This window comes from Rhinoderma darwinii, chromosome 1, assembly GCF_050947455.1.
Source record: "Rhinoderma darwinii isolate aRhiDar2 chromosome 1, aRhiDar2.hap1, whole genome shotgun sequence".
Classification (NCBI taxonomy): Eukaryota; Metazoa; Chordata; class Amphibia; order Anura; family Rhinodermatidae; genus Rhinoderma; species Rhinoderma darwinii.
Genome location: NC_134687.1, coordinates 508,785,132 through 508,802,253, shown reverse-complemented (window position 1 = coordinate 508,802,253; position 17,122 = coordinate 508,785,132). Strand labels below are relative to the sequence as shown.

At 40.4% G+C, this 17,122-nt stretch overlaps 1 protein-coding gene across 1 annotated transcript in view; it reads left to right on the top strand.

The window, feature by feature from the left end:
• Window positions 1-17,122, top strand: part of HSD17B4 (hydroxysteroid 17-beta dehydrogenase 4) — a 321,488-nt gene that overhangs the window by 213,855 nt on the left and 90,511 nt on the right. Inside the window, exon 17 of the mRNA XM_075836285.1 lies at window positions 8,321-8,386. Within this exon, the coding sequence (XP_075692400.1) occupies window positions 8,321-8,386 (66 nt within the window). The remainder of the gene's footprint in view (window positions 1-8,320; window positions 8,387-17,122) is intronic.

Here is a 17,122-nt window from a genome sequence, read left to right as displayed (position 1 = left end):
TTTGGGGGGTTGGGGCTGTATGGCGTTCCCTACAGGGGGGGGCTGTATAGCGTTCCCTACAGGGGGGGCTGTATAGCGTTCCCTACAGGGGGGCTGTATGGCGGTCCCTACAGGGGGGCTGTATGGCGTTCCCTACAGGGGGGGCTGTATGGCGTTCCCTACAGACCCCCCCTGTAGGGAACGCCATACAGACCCCCCTGCAGGGAACGCCATACAGACCCCCCCTGTAGAGAACGCCATACAGCCCCCCTGTAGATAACGCCATACAGTCCCCCCTGTAGATAGCGCCATACAGCCCCCCTGTAGATAACGCCATACAGCCCCCTGTAGATAGCGCCATACAGCCCCCTCTGCAGATACCGCCATACAGCCCCCCTGTAGATAGCGCCATACAGCCCCCCTGTAGATAGCGCCATACAGCCCCCTCTGTAGATAGCGCCATACAGCCCCCTCTGTAGATAGCGCCATACAGCCCCCTCTGTAGATAGCGCCATACAGCCCCCTCTGTAGATAGCGCCATACAGCCCCCTCTGTAGATAGCGCCATACAGCCCCCCCTGTAGATAACGCCATATAGACCCCCCTGTAGATAATGCCATACAGTCCCCTCTGCAGATACCGCCATACAGCCCCCCTGTAGATAGCGCCATACAGCCCCCTCTGTAGATAGCGCCATACAGCCCCCTCTGTAGATAGCGCCATACAGTCCCCCCTGTAGATAACGCCATACAGTCCCCCCTGTAGATAACGCCATACAGTCCCCCCTGTAGATAACGCCATACAGCCCCCTGTAGATAACGCCATACAGTCCCCCTGTAGATAGCGCCATACAGTCCCCCCTGTAGATAGCGCCATACAGTCCCCCCTGTAGATAGCGCCATACAGTCCCCCCTGTAGATAACGCCATACAGCCCCCTCTGTAGATAGCGCCATACAGTCCCCCCTGTAGATAACGCCATACAGCCCCCTTTGTAGATAGCGCCATACAGCCCCCTCTGTAGATATCTACAGAGGGGGCTGTATGGCGTTATCTACAGGGGGGACTGTATGGCGCTATCTACAGAGGGGGCTGTATGGCGTTATCTACAGGGGGGCTGTAAAAAAGGCACTATCTACAGGGGGGGGGGGTTGTTTTGACACCCAGGGGAGGGGGGGCCCCAGTCAAAAGTTTGCTATGGGGCTCAGCCTTTCCTAGTTACGCCCCTGCAACAAATACTCATTATTAGAATAAAAAAAAATTTTGGCTCTCGCTGTCGGAGAGGGTGGGAACATTATGATGAAATGATGCATATGTAATCATATATATTATCTTTAAGTATGATTTGTTTGTTATTTTGTCGATGCAAATACAGCAGAAAAATGCAATGGAAATTAACACAATTTTATTCTAAGTGTGAACCAGGCTTTAAAATGCTTGATCTGCCCCAAGTGCGGATTGTGTAGTGTCATAGTGACCGACACAGCATTTGTTTAACTGTAGCATGGTTCCTCCACAGATCATAACCTCCGATTCTAAATACTGGCAACTACTATAACCATCATGTCTTACATCTCCAAGATTACCTACTAAGGACTTCTGCGGAGGTCATCACTCTAGAGAACACCTTTCCCTGCTTTGTCACTGCACATGAAAATTGCACAATGGTTTAGAAAACGTCCTTGTATCACAGCAAAAAACAACCAGTCTGGATTATTGTTATTATATTGCAATAGACCAGAAGTTGACAAAGCTCTTATTCTTCTTTTTCCACAGAGCTATACAAGGCAATTTTTTTTCAGCAGGACTTCTTATATCAAGAATAGCTAAAGCTAAGAAATGAATAAATATTGAAACATTACAATCTTTTTGGTAAACCTTTTACATTTGTTAGTGCATAGTGATATTGTTTTTTTGCGTTTATTTTTGTTGCTATTTTAGTGTAATACATATCTGTAATACAAGGACAATTTTTTTTAACTTAAATCATATAGGCGCACATAAACCATTTTCTAAGCAGAATTTAGGGCACATCCATTTTCAGGCTAAGTATACATGCCATGTTCATTTTTTAACATATCAAGGGGATTCTGACGGTGACAATGTCTTTGCCTACAGTCAAATGGACTACAAATTACTAGCCATTAAAGTGGCAAAACCAATCTCCCCAGATATACAACAAACACTAGTAGCAGCGGTCGCTATTTCTTTTAAGCATATACACACTTACCTGATGCAGCATAGAGAGCACTTTGACAACTTAGTAAAATTATTTAGAAAAAAACAGTAAACGCTCACATCCATTTGCAAGAGGCACTGAAGGAAAACAAATGATTGGAATATTATTAAGGACCTTGAAGTTAACTGTCTATTTTGGGAATTCTTAGAGGCGATACCACCTGTGTCAAACAGAATTACCGAATGCTCTGGTGTTATCACGCTGCTGCAAAGTTGAATGAGCCCACAGAATATGCCTGAGCAGAGGGGCCTGGGTCCTCTAAAAGCCCCTGTTTTTACTAGCCAAAAGTTTGGCCTAATAAAATTGGAAAAATCCTTTCCATTTTACTATATTGTCCGTGCTGGATCCAAAACTCCTTTCCTTTGCCCCAGAGAGACTGCCAGGTTATCGTTAACCCCTATCCGCACGAGTAAGTAACTGTACGTCGTTGCAAGAGGTTACTTCCCGCACGAGGACGTACAGTTACTGAGTTTTTTCCGGTACACATTGTCGGTGACAGTGTGCACCGGGAACCGGGAGGTCAGCTGTCGCCGACAGCTGACACTCCACTCTTGCCGGCCAGCGGTCCTTTGCCGCTGATTTTGCCGAATTAACCCCTTAAATTCGGCGATCGGTTGCAATCGCCGAATTTTAGGGATTTCTAGCATATCGGCAGACCCCGGTCCGAAATCGCGGGGTTTGCCGATAGTTAGTATGGCAAACGGAAGCCAAACATTGGCTTCCGGGCCTGCCATGGACGGAAGCCCATCAGGACCAACCTTCGGCTGGTCCTGATAGGCTTCCTGTCAGAGTAACAGGAAGTCACTGTGTCGTTCCCGATGCACACTGTCGGCGACCAGGTGTGCATCGGTAACTGGGAGATCAGCTGCCCCCGACAGCTGACACTCCAGTGTTGCCGATCAGCGGCTCATCGCCGCTGATTTTGGCAATTAACCCATTACATGCGGCGCTCGATTGCGATCTCCGCATGTAGGGGGTTTGCAATCCCCCATGCAATCGTGCGGGCTGCTGATGCTTGTGATGGCATCTGGAGGCCAGGCAACGGCCTCCGTGTCTGCCATGTATGGAAGCCTATGAGGATCAGCCTCTGGCTGATCCTCGTAGACTAACTGTCAGAGTGACTGTGACTGTATTCTAGCAGCGATCAGAGCTGCAGGTCAAAAAAATAGTGTAAACAGTAAAAAAAAAAAAAAGTTAATAAAAATGTTTTATAAAAGTGTAAAAATAAAGGTTTTTTTGTTTTCCTATAATAAGTCATTTATTATAGGGAAAAAATGAAAACGTTAAAAAAAAGTACACACATTTGGTATCACCGTGTTCGGAACGACCCAAACTATGGAACTATAATGTTAATTTTTCCGCACGGTGAACGCCGCAAACAAAATAAACGTAAAACTATGTCTGCATCGCTATTTTTTGGTCACCACCCCCCCCCCCAAGATATAGAATAAAAAGTGATCAAAAAGTCGCATTTACCCCAAAATAGGACCAATAAAAACTACAACCTGGCCTGCAGAAAACAAGACCTCCCACAGCTTTTTTGACGAAAAAATAAGTTACGGCTCAGAATATGGTGTGTCAGAAAATAAATTATTTTATAGAAACGTAATTTTATTGTGCAAACGATGCAAAACTTAAAAAAAAACTATACACATATGGTATCGCCGTAATCATACCAACCGGCAGAATAAAGTAAAACTTAATTTATTGCGCACGGTGAACGCTGTAAGAAATAAAGAATTTAAAGCGCCAAAATCGCTGTTTTTTGGTCACCTTCGCTCTAAAGAAGATCCTGTGGGGTCAAAATGCTCACTATACCCCTAGAAAAATTCCTTGAGGGGTGTAGTTTCCAAAATGGGGTCACTTTTGGGGGGTTTCTACGGTTTTGGTCCCTCTGGGGCGTTGCAAACCCGACATGGCACTGAAAACCAATCCAGCAAAATCTGCGCTCCAAAATCCAAAAGGCTCTCCTTCCCTCCTGAGCCTTGCTGTGGGTCCAAACATCAGTTTATGACCACATATGAGGTATTGCTGTAATCGGGAGAAATTGCTTTACAAATGTTGGGCTGCTTTTTCTCCTTTATTCCTTGTAAAAATGAAAAAATTCGACTATTTAGGTACCACAAGACCTCTTTAAACCTGACATGGTGCCTAAAATATATTCCTAAAAAAGGAGGCCCCAAAATCCACTAGGTGCTCCTTTGCTTCTGAGGCCTGTGTTTCAGTCCATTAGGACACTAGGGCCACATGTTGGATATTTCTAAAAACTGCAGAATCTGGGCAATAAATATTGAGTTGTATTTCTCTGGTAAAACCTTCTGTGTTACAGATTAATTTTTTTATTACAAATGAATTTCGGCAAAAAAATTACATTTGTAAATTTCACTTCTACTTTGCCTTAATTCCTGTGAAACGCCTAAAGTGCTAAAATACTTTCTGAATGTGGTTTTGAATACCTTGAGGGGTGCAGTTTTCAAAATCGGGTGATTTATGGGGACTTTCTAATATATAAGGCGCTCACAGCCACTTCTGAACTGGTCCCTGAAAAAATGGCCTATTGAAATTTTCTTGAAAATATGAGAAATTGCTGCTAAAGTTCTGAGCCTTGTAACGTCCTAGAAAAATAAAAGGACGTGAAAAAAACGATGCAAATATAAAGTAGACATATGGGGATGTTAACTAGTAACTATTTTGTGTGGTATTAATATCTGTTTTACAAGCAGAAATGTTAAATACTTTTGTGTCAAAAAAGACAAAAGTATAATAGGTATGATACCTTTATTGGCTAACCATAAAAGTTCTATATGCAAGCTTTCAGAGCACAGAGGCTCCTTCTTCAGGCAGTTTACAAATGAATGACTTAGAAAAAAGCACAACATTTAGATGTTACACAAAGACAATTAGTACATGAGGTGATACATCATTAAGATAAAACATTTAAATTTAGAAAAATGCAAATTTTTGCTAAAATGTTACGTTTTTCACAAATAAATATTGAATTTATCGACCAAATTTTTTAACTAACAAAGTACAATATGTCACGAGAAAACCATCTCAGAATCGCTTGGATAGGTAAATGCATTCCGGAGTTATTACCACATTAAGTGACACATGTCCGATTTGCAAAAATCATCTGTGTCCACAAGGCCAAAACAGGCTCAGTCCTGAAGGGGTTAAGGGGTAATCGCAACTTAGACATTTATGGCATATCCATAGGTCATGAGCTGGGACCCGCATCTATATAGAGAATGGGGGTCACACTATTCCAGGTGGGGGGGACGTGGCTCTCTCCATTCTGTTCTATGGAGGTTGCAAAAACATTTGCTTGGCTGTTTCCGTAACACGGCAAAGGTATTTATACGCTGAAATTTAATTATACCTGTCAAAACTTTAAGAAAACACAATTGAAATGAAAGGAACATGGCCTAAAATTTAGACAAGGGCAAACGTAAATTTCTCCCCTTCTATCCTCCCAAAACAAACATGGTAGACTACTAATCAGGATTATGAATTGCAGTCGGACAGATGGGAATAAGATTGGCGTTCTCATCGAAGTGCATCTTTTCAGCTATGGTGACAAAGCGGGTCGTCTACTGGTGATATATTTGGCTAAAGGGACATATATTCCAAAACATCTGTCTCAATTATGTGACTAACATGGGAAGTTACACAATCACCCTCGTAAAATGAATGACTAATTTAGAGACTTCTATGCACTGTTATGTAAAGCGAAAACCATCCCTCACTTTCACTGGATAATATCTCTCTATTCAATATACTGTACCTTTGCATCCAAACACACCTGATAGGTTGTTAGCCTGCACGAAATGTCATCAGCCAAAAACTGACCTATACCACAGCATATAGTCTTGTACAGCAACCCAAAGGTCTTGGTAGTAAATTTAATAAATTCAAGTGGGCTCCCCTTTGGAACCCCAAGCTCTGCTCTTTCATTGGCAGTTCTAATTATGACACCCGTTTTATTACTAGTAGCGAAGTGGTACTTTTTACTTTAAATTACTTCAACCGTCCACCCGTGTTCTTTCGGAGGTGATTCAACAAATGTTCACGTTCTATCGGTTTCTTTAAAAAGTGGAAGACGTCCATTTGTGCATTTTTAATGGCGAATGAGTTTAAACGTATGAGCCACTAAAATATATTTAATCTAAATTTGAAATCTGAAATAGCAAGATCATTGGGAGGACTTAATATATCTTGAGGGGCATGGACATCTCTGCCCTTGACGTGCATTGTAAAATACTACTTTCAATGTAGCAACACTGTACAATGTAACTTGTTTGCTGTTCAGTGTCTTTCTTGTTTTCTTTATGGGGAATTTGAAATTTAAAAAAAATAAAAAAATAAATTCTCTCTGGGGAAGCTGACATGAAAAGGAAGGCTCTTACTGTATTTTCTGCGAATACAGCAAACTTAAAGGGTAGTAAGCTAATGTACGAGCAAATCAAAGTTCAACTTTGATTTGATCATAAATTAATTTAGAAGATCGTTCTAAACTGGAGAATGAGCCGTCAAAGTCAGTCAGACTGATTTGACTGTGAACGGCATTCTGCAGACTCTAAGTACTAGAAAACATTCAGGCTGCAGAAGCAGGACGAAGCACAATTTTCAATAACAACCAATCGTAAACGTATGTTTTATCCCATAATCCAGCCTATTCAATAATATTATTTTTTTTTAAATGGCCCCAAAGGTGTCCATAGCCTTTAACATATTAATTTGGTCTAAAATGCAATGATTCTGCACAACACTGGGAAGACTTCTGCTTGCAAGTAAAAGGTTTAAATCACTGAAAAAGGACTGGAGTTTATAATAAAATATAACTTTTACTGAAGTATAATATATAATGGATATAACAAATAACTACATGCATGAAAAAGAAAAAAAGGGGACATATAATAATATCCTCAATAATGGAAAAAAGGGTTAAATAAACATAAATAGTGTAACCCTCATGTATGAAGAAAAAAGCCACAAATTATGCAATGTATATAAAACATTTATGGAATGTGATTTGAAAGCTGGTATTCCAAAGTATCGATCCTAATATATTTCCCACATATATGAAAAAGGACTTGTAGTAGCTATGGGGTTTGTTGTATATACCCCCCTACCCGTTCCTGTTGTGGTCTCTCTTAATCGAGTTGGATAAATAAATATGGAATCCTATTCACATCCTCAAGTTTGGAAAGATTCTGCCGATGCATTTCCTCCTGGCAACAGAGTCAGCAGGGGAGACTAAGCCTGTAAATATTGTTTAAGCTTGTGGCATGTTTACTGGTTGTGGCTCGTGTTGCGCGTCTGAGGTTATCAGATAACTTCAGATGCTCAACAGAAGCGCATGGAGCGGAGGAGATGCTGCTGAATAGTTTCATTGCTCTACCATGAACTTTTGCCACTGCAAGCACTCTCAAACTGGGAGCCACAACCAGTAATGTGCCACACGTTTAAACAATATTTATAGGCTTAGTCTCCCCTGATGACTCTGTTGCCTGGAGGAAAAGCGTCGGGAGAATCTTTCCAAACTTGAGGATGTAAATGGATTCCATATTTATTTATCCAACTCGATTGAGAGACCACAACAGGAACGGATAGGGGGGTATATACAACAAACCCCATAGCTACTACAAGTCCTTTTTCATATATGTGGGAAATATATTAGGATCGATACTTTTGCAATACCAGCTTTCAAATTACATTCCATCAATGTTTTATATACATTGCATAATTTGTGGCTTTTTTCTTCATACGAGGGTTACACTCGCACTATTTGTTTGTTTAACCCTTTTTTTCAATATTGAGGATGTCATTATTATATGTCCACTTTTTTTCTTTTTCATGCATGTAGTTATTTGTTATACCCGTTTTATATTCTACTTCAGAAAGTTATATTTTATTATAAACTCCATTCCTTTTCCAATGATTTATTTCTGCCTTTGGTGGAGTACATGTTGCTATATAGCAATCCCCACGTGAGGGATCATTTTTTACACCTATTTATTCAAATAAAAGGTTTAACAGTTTTTTTCCTTTCATCTTTTTCTCCTGCTTTAATTAAAATATTAATTTTCATTTAATTTGTTTTAGGCTACTGCAAATCCACCCAATCGCCTGCCAGATGTGGTTGCAAGTGATGTCACTTCAGTAGATCAGGTAACTTTTTATACTGTGCTACTCCAATCAATCAAGTAGTAAAGTTTATCTGGCTATTTGGAGTTCATATGTTGTGTAACCCAGAAACGAGTGTCATGTATGAAAACCCTTCCAATGTGTTCCTGACCGTCATTGAACTTGAGTCATACTGCATAAGTCGCTTTTATCAAATAACTCCCATTTCATAAAGAAAAGTCACAAATCCAATTTCTGTAGTTAAATACTTTAACAAAGCATTAGTGAGGCCTCATCTAGAATATGCAGTTCAGTTCTGGGCTCCAGTTCATAGAAAGGATGCCCTGGAGTTGGAAAAAATACAAAGAAGAGCAACGAAGCTAATAAGGGGCATGGAGAATTTAAGTTATGAGGAAAGATTGAAAGAATTAAACCTATTTAGCCTTGAAAAAAGAAGACTAAGGGGGGACATGATTAACTTATATAAATATATTAATGGCACATACAAAAAATATGGTGAAATCCTGTTCCTTGTAAAACCCCCTCAAAAAACAAGGGGGCACTCCCTCCGTCTGGAGAAAAAAAGGTTCAAGCTGCAGAGGCGACAAGGCTTCTTTACAGTGAGAACTGTGAATTTATGGAATAGCCTACCGCAGGAGCTGGTCACAGCAGGGACAGTAGATGGGTTTAAAAAAGGGTTAGATAATTTCCTAGAACAAAAAAATATTAGCTCCTATGTGTAGAAATTTTTCCTTCCCTTTTCCCTTCCCTTGGTTGAACTTGATGGACATGTGTCTTTTTTCAGCCGTACTAACTATGTAACTATGTAACATCTACACAGATGAGTTCTGTACGACAGCTCAGAGGAGTTTTGATTAATGATAATAAAATATAACAAGAATAGTAGTATTAATTTTTTTTATTTTTACAATGTTCTCTGGATTTTTTTAAAAGCAAGCTTACACCTGAAAAATATAACTGATAGGAAATTAGACATACTTCTATCTGCTGGGTATGCAGATTCTTTCCCTGGAGAGACATACAAGGCATCCACCATAGCGAATGGCTCATGAACCAGAGGCAGGAATTCCTGGTTTGGCCTTGAGTACATATTTGTTATGGTAGATCCCAGGCAATCCTAGTTTTCCACTGGTGGAGAAAAAACTATCACAGGACCGTGTAATACGTTCAAGAAATCAGTTTCTGTCCAGGAGTAGGAACTTGTTTGAACCCCAGTAACAATTTGTAGGGAACAGATCCCCTTTTAAAGAAAAGTTCAGTCAAAAATGAAAATCTTCTATCACTCTTAGTAACTTCTTAGTAACCGTATGGTTTCTGAATTGTAGCAGTTTGTGCCTAAAAGATTTTCCAGATAAACCACAGCGATTTGCCAACCATACTGTGACTGAAGAGTAAGTTTTACTGCTAGAGGACTAAAGGAAAATGAAATTTGTCCTATTTTCGCTAATCTACTACAGTCTTTGTACTATCTTTGTATCCGATTTCTTTTTTTTACAGCTTTTGGAGAGCCCTATTACCACAGTGACTTAAAGAGGCTCTGTCACCAGATTTTGCAACCCCTATCTGCTATTGCAGCAGATAGGTGCTGCAATGTAGATTACAGTAACGTGTTTATTTTAAAAAAACGAGCATTTTTGGCCAAGTTATGACCATTTTTTTAGTTATGCAAATGAGGCTTGCAAAAGTCCAAGTGGGCGTGTATTAGGTGCGTACATCGGGGCGTTTTTAATACTTTTACTAGCTGGGCGCTGTGATGAGAAGTATCATCCACTTCTCTTCAGAACGCCCAGCTTCTGGCAGTGCAGATACAGCCGTGTTCTCGAGAGATCACGCTGTGACGTCACTCACAGGTCCTGCATCGTGTCAGACGGCACCAGAGGCTTCAGTTGATTCTGCAGCAGCATCGGCGTTAGCAGGTAAGTCGATGTAGCTACTTACCTGCAAACGCTGATGCTGCTGCAGAATCAACTGTAGCCTCTGGTGCCGGTGTCCTCGCTCGTCTGACACGATGCAGGACCTGTGAGTGACGTCACAGCGTGATTTCTCGAGAACACGCTGTGTCTGCACTGCCAGAAGCTGGGCGTTCTGAAGAGAAGTGGATGATACTTCTCATCAGAGCGCCCAGCTACTAAAAGTATTAAAAACGCCCCGATGTACGCACCTAATACACGCCCACTTGGACTTTTACTTTTAAACACACCCACTTGGACTTTTGCAAGCCTCATTTGCATAACTACAAAAATGGTCATAACTTGGCCAAAAATGCTCGTTTTTAAAAAAATAAAAACGTTACTGTAATCTACATTGCAGCGCCTATCTGCTGCAATAGCAGATAGGGGTTGCAAAATCTGGTGACAGAGCCTCTTTAAAGAGGCTCTGTCACTAGTTTATTAATTCCCTATCTCCAAAGTAATCGAATAGGCGCTTTGCTGCTGATAACTACAGTGTAAATTTTTTTCAAAAAGTTTTATTTGCAAAGTTATGTGCATTTCTCGACGTATTCTAGTTTGGCTATACTTGCCAAATGGGAGGTTACTCTTTCTTTTTACTCTGGGAGGTGTAATGTTTTCTGTATGACACTGTCCAATCCGCATCATACAGTTCTCCTCTTCCCAGCCCAGCAACACCGTGTGATGATATAGAATACAGCTTCCATTCCCGACTGTGCTTTCAACTGGTGTTACCTCCAGGTGTTTCACAGCTAGAACTCTGTTCCTGGTGCCATATGAAAGATTAGAATCTCCTCTTTCATATGCCACCAGATTTGGCTATCTGAAGTGATCCCCCTTCCCTCCAGTCTCCGTTTCTCAGACTGTGTGAAGTAGCTTCATGCTGATAGGACAGCATCAGAGGCTGAGAGATCGCTCCACCGCAGGAGAATCGCTGCTGTTACCTCCCACTTGTCTACTTTAGCCTCGGTTGCATATTAGAAAAAAAGCTCATAACTTTTAAAATAATAATCTTTTTGGGACAATTTTCACTAGCGTTATCAGCGTGACAGCACCTATTAGATGAGCTAGGAGTTTGGGCATTACTACTAAACAAGTGACAGATCCCCCCTTAAGAACCATGTCTATTTCGGCCGTAATGACCAAGCATTCTTTTCCATTTTTTCCTCCCCGCATTCCAAGAGTCCTAACTTTTTTTATTTTTATATTGATATAGCTATATGAGGTCTTGTTTTTTGCGGGGCGAGTTGTATTTTTCAATTGCACAATTTTTGGGTGTATATATTATATGTTACACTGTTATATTGATGAAAAGATATTCGTTCACATTAAATAGAAAGATACTACCTCAAAGAACGATTAAAATTAAATTTTTACTAAATTAACATTAAGAATGGTCTAGTTGCCAAATTTACTAGTATCGGGCTAAAGCAATTCGCTCAAATATACTAGAGCACAGCAATGAGAGAGCAGAGGCTCCGTATTAATAAAGTTAACAAAATATCTTCTCTAGTGAAGAAATATTTGAACTGAGAAATTGGCACTAAATTGTCTGAATGTCAAACACTTTGTCCCTACGCATTTCAACACCCCAGAGTGATTAAAGGGAGCATAATCAGGGGTCACAGACAATAATTAAGCTCGATATAACCGGGCAGTATTACTAGGCGCTTTCTGACCAGCACTGGTTTACGAGTATAGCATTGAGCATTATTAGTGATTATTGCCGTACAGCACTGAAAAGTGCTGTATCGTGTCTCCCGGCATGAACGACACTGGTATTTGGCCGCACACACGGCGGAAAGCACGCCAAGTCTAAAAAAAACTTGGTCATGCCCATCCTATCGGCGTCACCGGAGCTGGCCACCAATCACCATATGATATGTCATGTCTGACGTCTGTGAGCCGCGCCCACGTCCCTATCTTAGGAGCGCCAATGAGAAAACTGCACCCATAAAGCGTCCCAGGTAACCGAGGGAACAAAGCAGCCATATTGTTGAATATCGGTGAGACTTCATCAAAGGGAAAAATATAAGATAATATATAGAAGCAGCCGGCAGAATAAACTAGCCCCAACAAATCTATATTGATGGCATAAGAGCGGGTCCATAGTAAAGTGCATTAAATTTCTGAGCCAATAAATATACCAGAAAGGGAACTACAGCAAAACGATCAATAGGACATGGCTAGGAATATATAGAACACCCTGCGTTATGTTTGGATAGATTATAATATATTATAATGTAGAAGCAAAAGTGGGTCAGTTATTATAGGAAGCATGCATAGGAAATCTGTTCACTTAAACCCAATCGCTTAGTAGTTTCCATCTTAAATATCCACTGGGCCTCTTTTTGTAAAATGCGTTTGTTCCAATTGCCACCCCTTCCTGACGATCGTATGAGTTCTATTCCTTAGAACCCAATCACTGTATGGTCCCCCTGATGTGAGTCCCATACATGCTGAGCCACAGGGGTATCCTCTTTCCTCATAATGTCACAAACATGATCCCTAATGCGTCTCCTAAATTCCCTTTTAGTTTTGCCTACATGTTGGAGGTTACATATACAGGTGATAAGGTACAGAACACCTCTTGTCCTACGGTTGATGAAGAATCTATTTTAAAAAAACCCTGCCAGTGGTATTATTTCTGAAAGACTTGCTAGTGTGAATCGAGGCACATGCATTACATGTTCCACAACTATGGGTAGCCTTGATGTTCGTAGTTAGCCAGGTGGATGTCTTCATATATTATATGGCTTATCTTTTATTAAAACATTTTTAGGGAAAAAATGGAAAAAAATCCCGTTATTCCAGCATTATTTTCCACGTTTAAAATTTACGCAGTTTGCTATGCGGTGTAAATAACATGTTAACTTTATTCTATGTGTCAGTACGATTACGTAGATACCAAATATGTATTGTTTTTTTTAGGCTTTACTACTTTTGCACAATTCAAAAAATTATTTGTTTTTGCATCGCCACGTTTCAAGAGCCGTAACTTTTTATTTTGTATGTCGAGGTCACCATATGAGGACTTTGTTTTTGCAGGACGAGATGTAGTTTTCATTGGTATCATTTTGAGGTATATGGGACTTATTGATTTAACTTTTATTACATTTTTTTGGTGGGGGGAATGGGAAAAAAAAAAAAAAGAATCTTCGCCGCTTTTGTGTTGTGTATTTTTTTTGTACCGCGTTCACCCAGCAGTTTAATGACTTCCATTTATTTCTCGTGTCTTTACGATTGCGGCGATTTTTATTTTATCTTTTCTCAAACGTTAACGTTTTTGTTTTTTTATTAGGGGACTTTACCATGCGATCGTCTGATTGCTATATAATGCGTTGGTATACTTCGTATACCAAAGCATTATTGCCTGTCAGTATAAAACTGACAGGCAACCTATTAGGCCATGCCTCAGGCACGGCCTAATAGGCATACAGCCAGGGCAGGCCTGGAGGACTTTGTTAGGCCCCCGGCTGCCATGGCAATCGGTCGGCGATTGCATACGTGGGCCACCGTTCAGTGACAGGGAGCTTCCTTTCTCTGTCAAACAACTTAAATGCCGCGGTTGCTATTGATCGCGGCGTTTAAGGTTTTAAACGGCTGGGATTGGAGGTTTCTCCAATCCTAGCCATTGCAGCGGGAGCCCAGCTGTCAGTCACAGCTGGGCTCCCGCGGTGATCGTGTTGGCACAGCTTCTGTGCCCGCACGATCTCCTTCACGTACATGCATGGCGGAATTCGCTAATGGCTGCATTCTATGCCATGCATGTACGTGATTCTGCGCCTGTCACCTCTCCTGACATGTCTGTCTTAGAAAATAATTGTATTTTCCATGAAATAACCATTCTGGAGTATCTTTCTTAGAACTCTACGTTGTGCCGTTCCTCTCTTATTCCTCCTAGAAATCTATGAATAAATTACATGTTGCCAGTTGGGGGTGTGTCCTTATACAGGCTGACTGAGTGAGTCTGTGTAGGGGCACACCCCTTTAACAAGGTAAATGGTAACACCCAGTTGTCATTTCATTTTACTTATTTATTTATCATTTCTGGGAGGAATAACAGACGTACGGCACAACACAGAAATTATGTTCCAGAATTGTTGTTTCATGGGGAATACTAGAAATTGCTAAATTAGACATGTAAGGTCCTCTTTAAAGGATAAGGTTTTACATTTTGACAATTTCTCTTTTTATTTTGGTATAATTTGAGATCTGTCTAAACGTTGCAAAGTACATAGTTAGTACGGTTGAATAAAGACATATGTCCATGAAGTTCAACCAAGGGATGGGTAGTAGTCCTTTAAAATGACTCTTTCTTACTTTTTATATTCTCTTCGTGGAATCCTATAACAGCGTCTTTCAGGATTAATCTCGTAAAAGTAAAAAACTAAAAATTTCTATTTTAAATATGGAAAGATTTCACTGTGCCAATCCATGTGTTCACTAATTGGTATCACTGAGTCAGTGTTGAATGATCTATCCGTTTCAAATGGAACTGTTGTTAATTGGCAGCTGTTCTGCGCCACTTAAGCTGGTACTAAGGAGACCTAAGCACTGAATATAAAAACCCATGCTGCACGTAAATTTGCAAAGTTAGAGATTCAACACTAGAATATACTCATCACACTGCAATTAGTAGATGAAAATGTCAATTTTTTGCAGACTAAAATAACATGGTTTGTGTAACATATGAGTTAAATTTGTACCGGTTATACTGCTATGGATGTGTGGTGGAAGTCACACCACTCTAATTTTATGACAACTTTTGTCACACGACCATCACATGAAAGTTGCATGCACATATGACTCAATGTACCAAGGTGACACGTCATGTGACGTAAAACGGCTATTTTGCCGGACTTTTGGGAGTACTATGTTTGTGTCCTTGCAGCCCATGTGGTTTTTATCATGGGGGATTACGAAAATAAAGTGAAGAAAATCTGGATTTGGCGAGTGCCGTGTCTTCCTTTTTCCTCCTTGCTTATGAAGATTGCATTACTCTATATCCACTTGGCACTAAGCACCACTGCTTGATAAAAAGCTTTCTTACTCCAGTGTGGATAAGGCTAATTTTTATTGCACCTGGGTGCAGGGTGTAGGTGCCGATCGATCTCTCCATTTCAACATGACTCCATGTATTCCTGCAGACTGCAACTGTTGCATTATGTATGCATTACTGGTGATGTCAGGCCTTACTAAGCATATTGAGAAAGTAGAAGTAGGATATCATTTGTCTATCCCTCGCATTTGACATTTTTCACTTGGTGCGATCGTTTATTAAATAACGCGGCTCTGTCGGGTCTCCTAAGGCCCTTGGTAAATAGTTTTCTGTGATTTTGATTCATAATTTCATTTAAAACTTGTATAAATGCGGTCAGGACTGCGAGAGAAGCTGCGAGTCCTTCTTTCCTCTGCCCGCACAGTGATTGACAGCTTTTCCTGTATGAGGTTGTACACAAGGAGAGATATCAATCACTGTGTGTGGGCAGAGGAAAGCAGGACTCCCAGCCTCTCTCTCTGAGTCCTGGCAGCATTTAAACCGCTTTTTACATGAAAATACTGATTCAAATCATATAATAACTATATGTCCCCAAACTTAGCGCCTCTCCCTCTATCTTATGCTGTCCTTGGATAGGGGAACATAAGAGACCAGACGAAGCCGCTTTAAGCCATATTTATCTTGTTGCACCAAGTAATGGGAAAGTGGAGTGGAACATGGTCATTGCATGTATATGTACAATAAAGTGTTCATGCCAAGCCTTGTGCTACATACTGCTTGTTGTTACCGGCCATGGGTTGAGACCGTGATAAAAATCGATACGAAAAGGAAGAAAATGCATGATTGAAACTTGAATACATTCCGTTATCCTAGTCCTATTAGTTTTGTAGTGGTCGTCATTGGTACCTTGTAAGTGGAACGCTTCAAACTTGCATTAGCAGCAGACCCAAAAGATATATATTAGCTGCGAAGCATTGCCTCAAGTAATCTAATCACAAGTCTCTGTTTAATCTCTTAAGAAGCGTTTTACAAGCGGTTTCAATCTTGTATGAAAGATTCTATCGATTATTTTTTTCTCCTCTGTGTGCTTGCATAACTTTATAGAAATACCATACTCAGCTGGTTAAGGCCTTATTCACACAAACTTATCTCTCGACAGTGTGCTGTCCGTTTTAACAGACCGCACACTGACCCATGGAATTCAATAGGGCTAGTCACACAACAGAGCGTGTGTTCGTTACAAGAAACTCACAGCATGTCTTATTGTGGTCCGTTTTTGTAGTCCGGACTTGCCTATTAAAGTCTGTGTGTAAAAAAACCGGACAGCACACAGACAATATCCGTGTGCTGTCCATTTTTCGCAGATCAGTTGCTAAACAAATTCAGAAAAGGAGTTATATCAGAAAGTGCTTGCAGAGGAGAAAAACGGATGATACACGGACGTTCATATGAATGAAAAATAGTCTGTTCTTTGGGGATGCAAATCGTGGTTCATCCTTGATCTTTGTAATGAATTAAAATGTTTTTGTAATTGTATTAACTGTATGAAAGTTCACTAAAATTAATTACAAATTAATTGCAAAATTATGGCCTTTGTAGAATATATACTCATATGACAGAATCAATGTGGGGTTTCTTCTTGTACTTTAGAAAATAAAAAAATACATTTCTATTTCTTAAAAATAAAAAGTATTCTATTCTGCTCACCAGATATTTTATTTTCTTGAATATGAAGGCAGCACCACAAATGTGTTGCCTTCAGATTGATGGAAATTTCTGGAGAGCAAATATTCAGTTAGCTTTGTCATC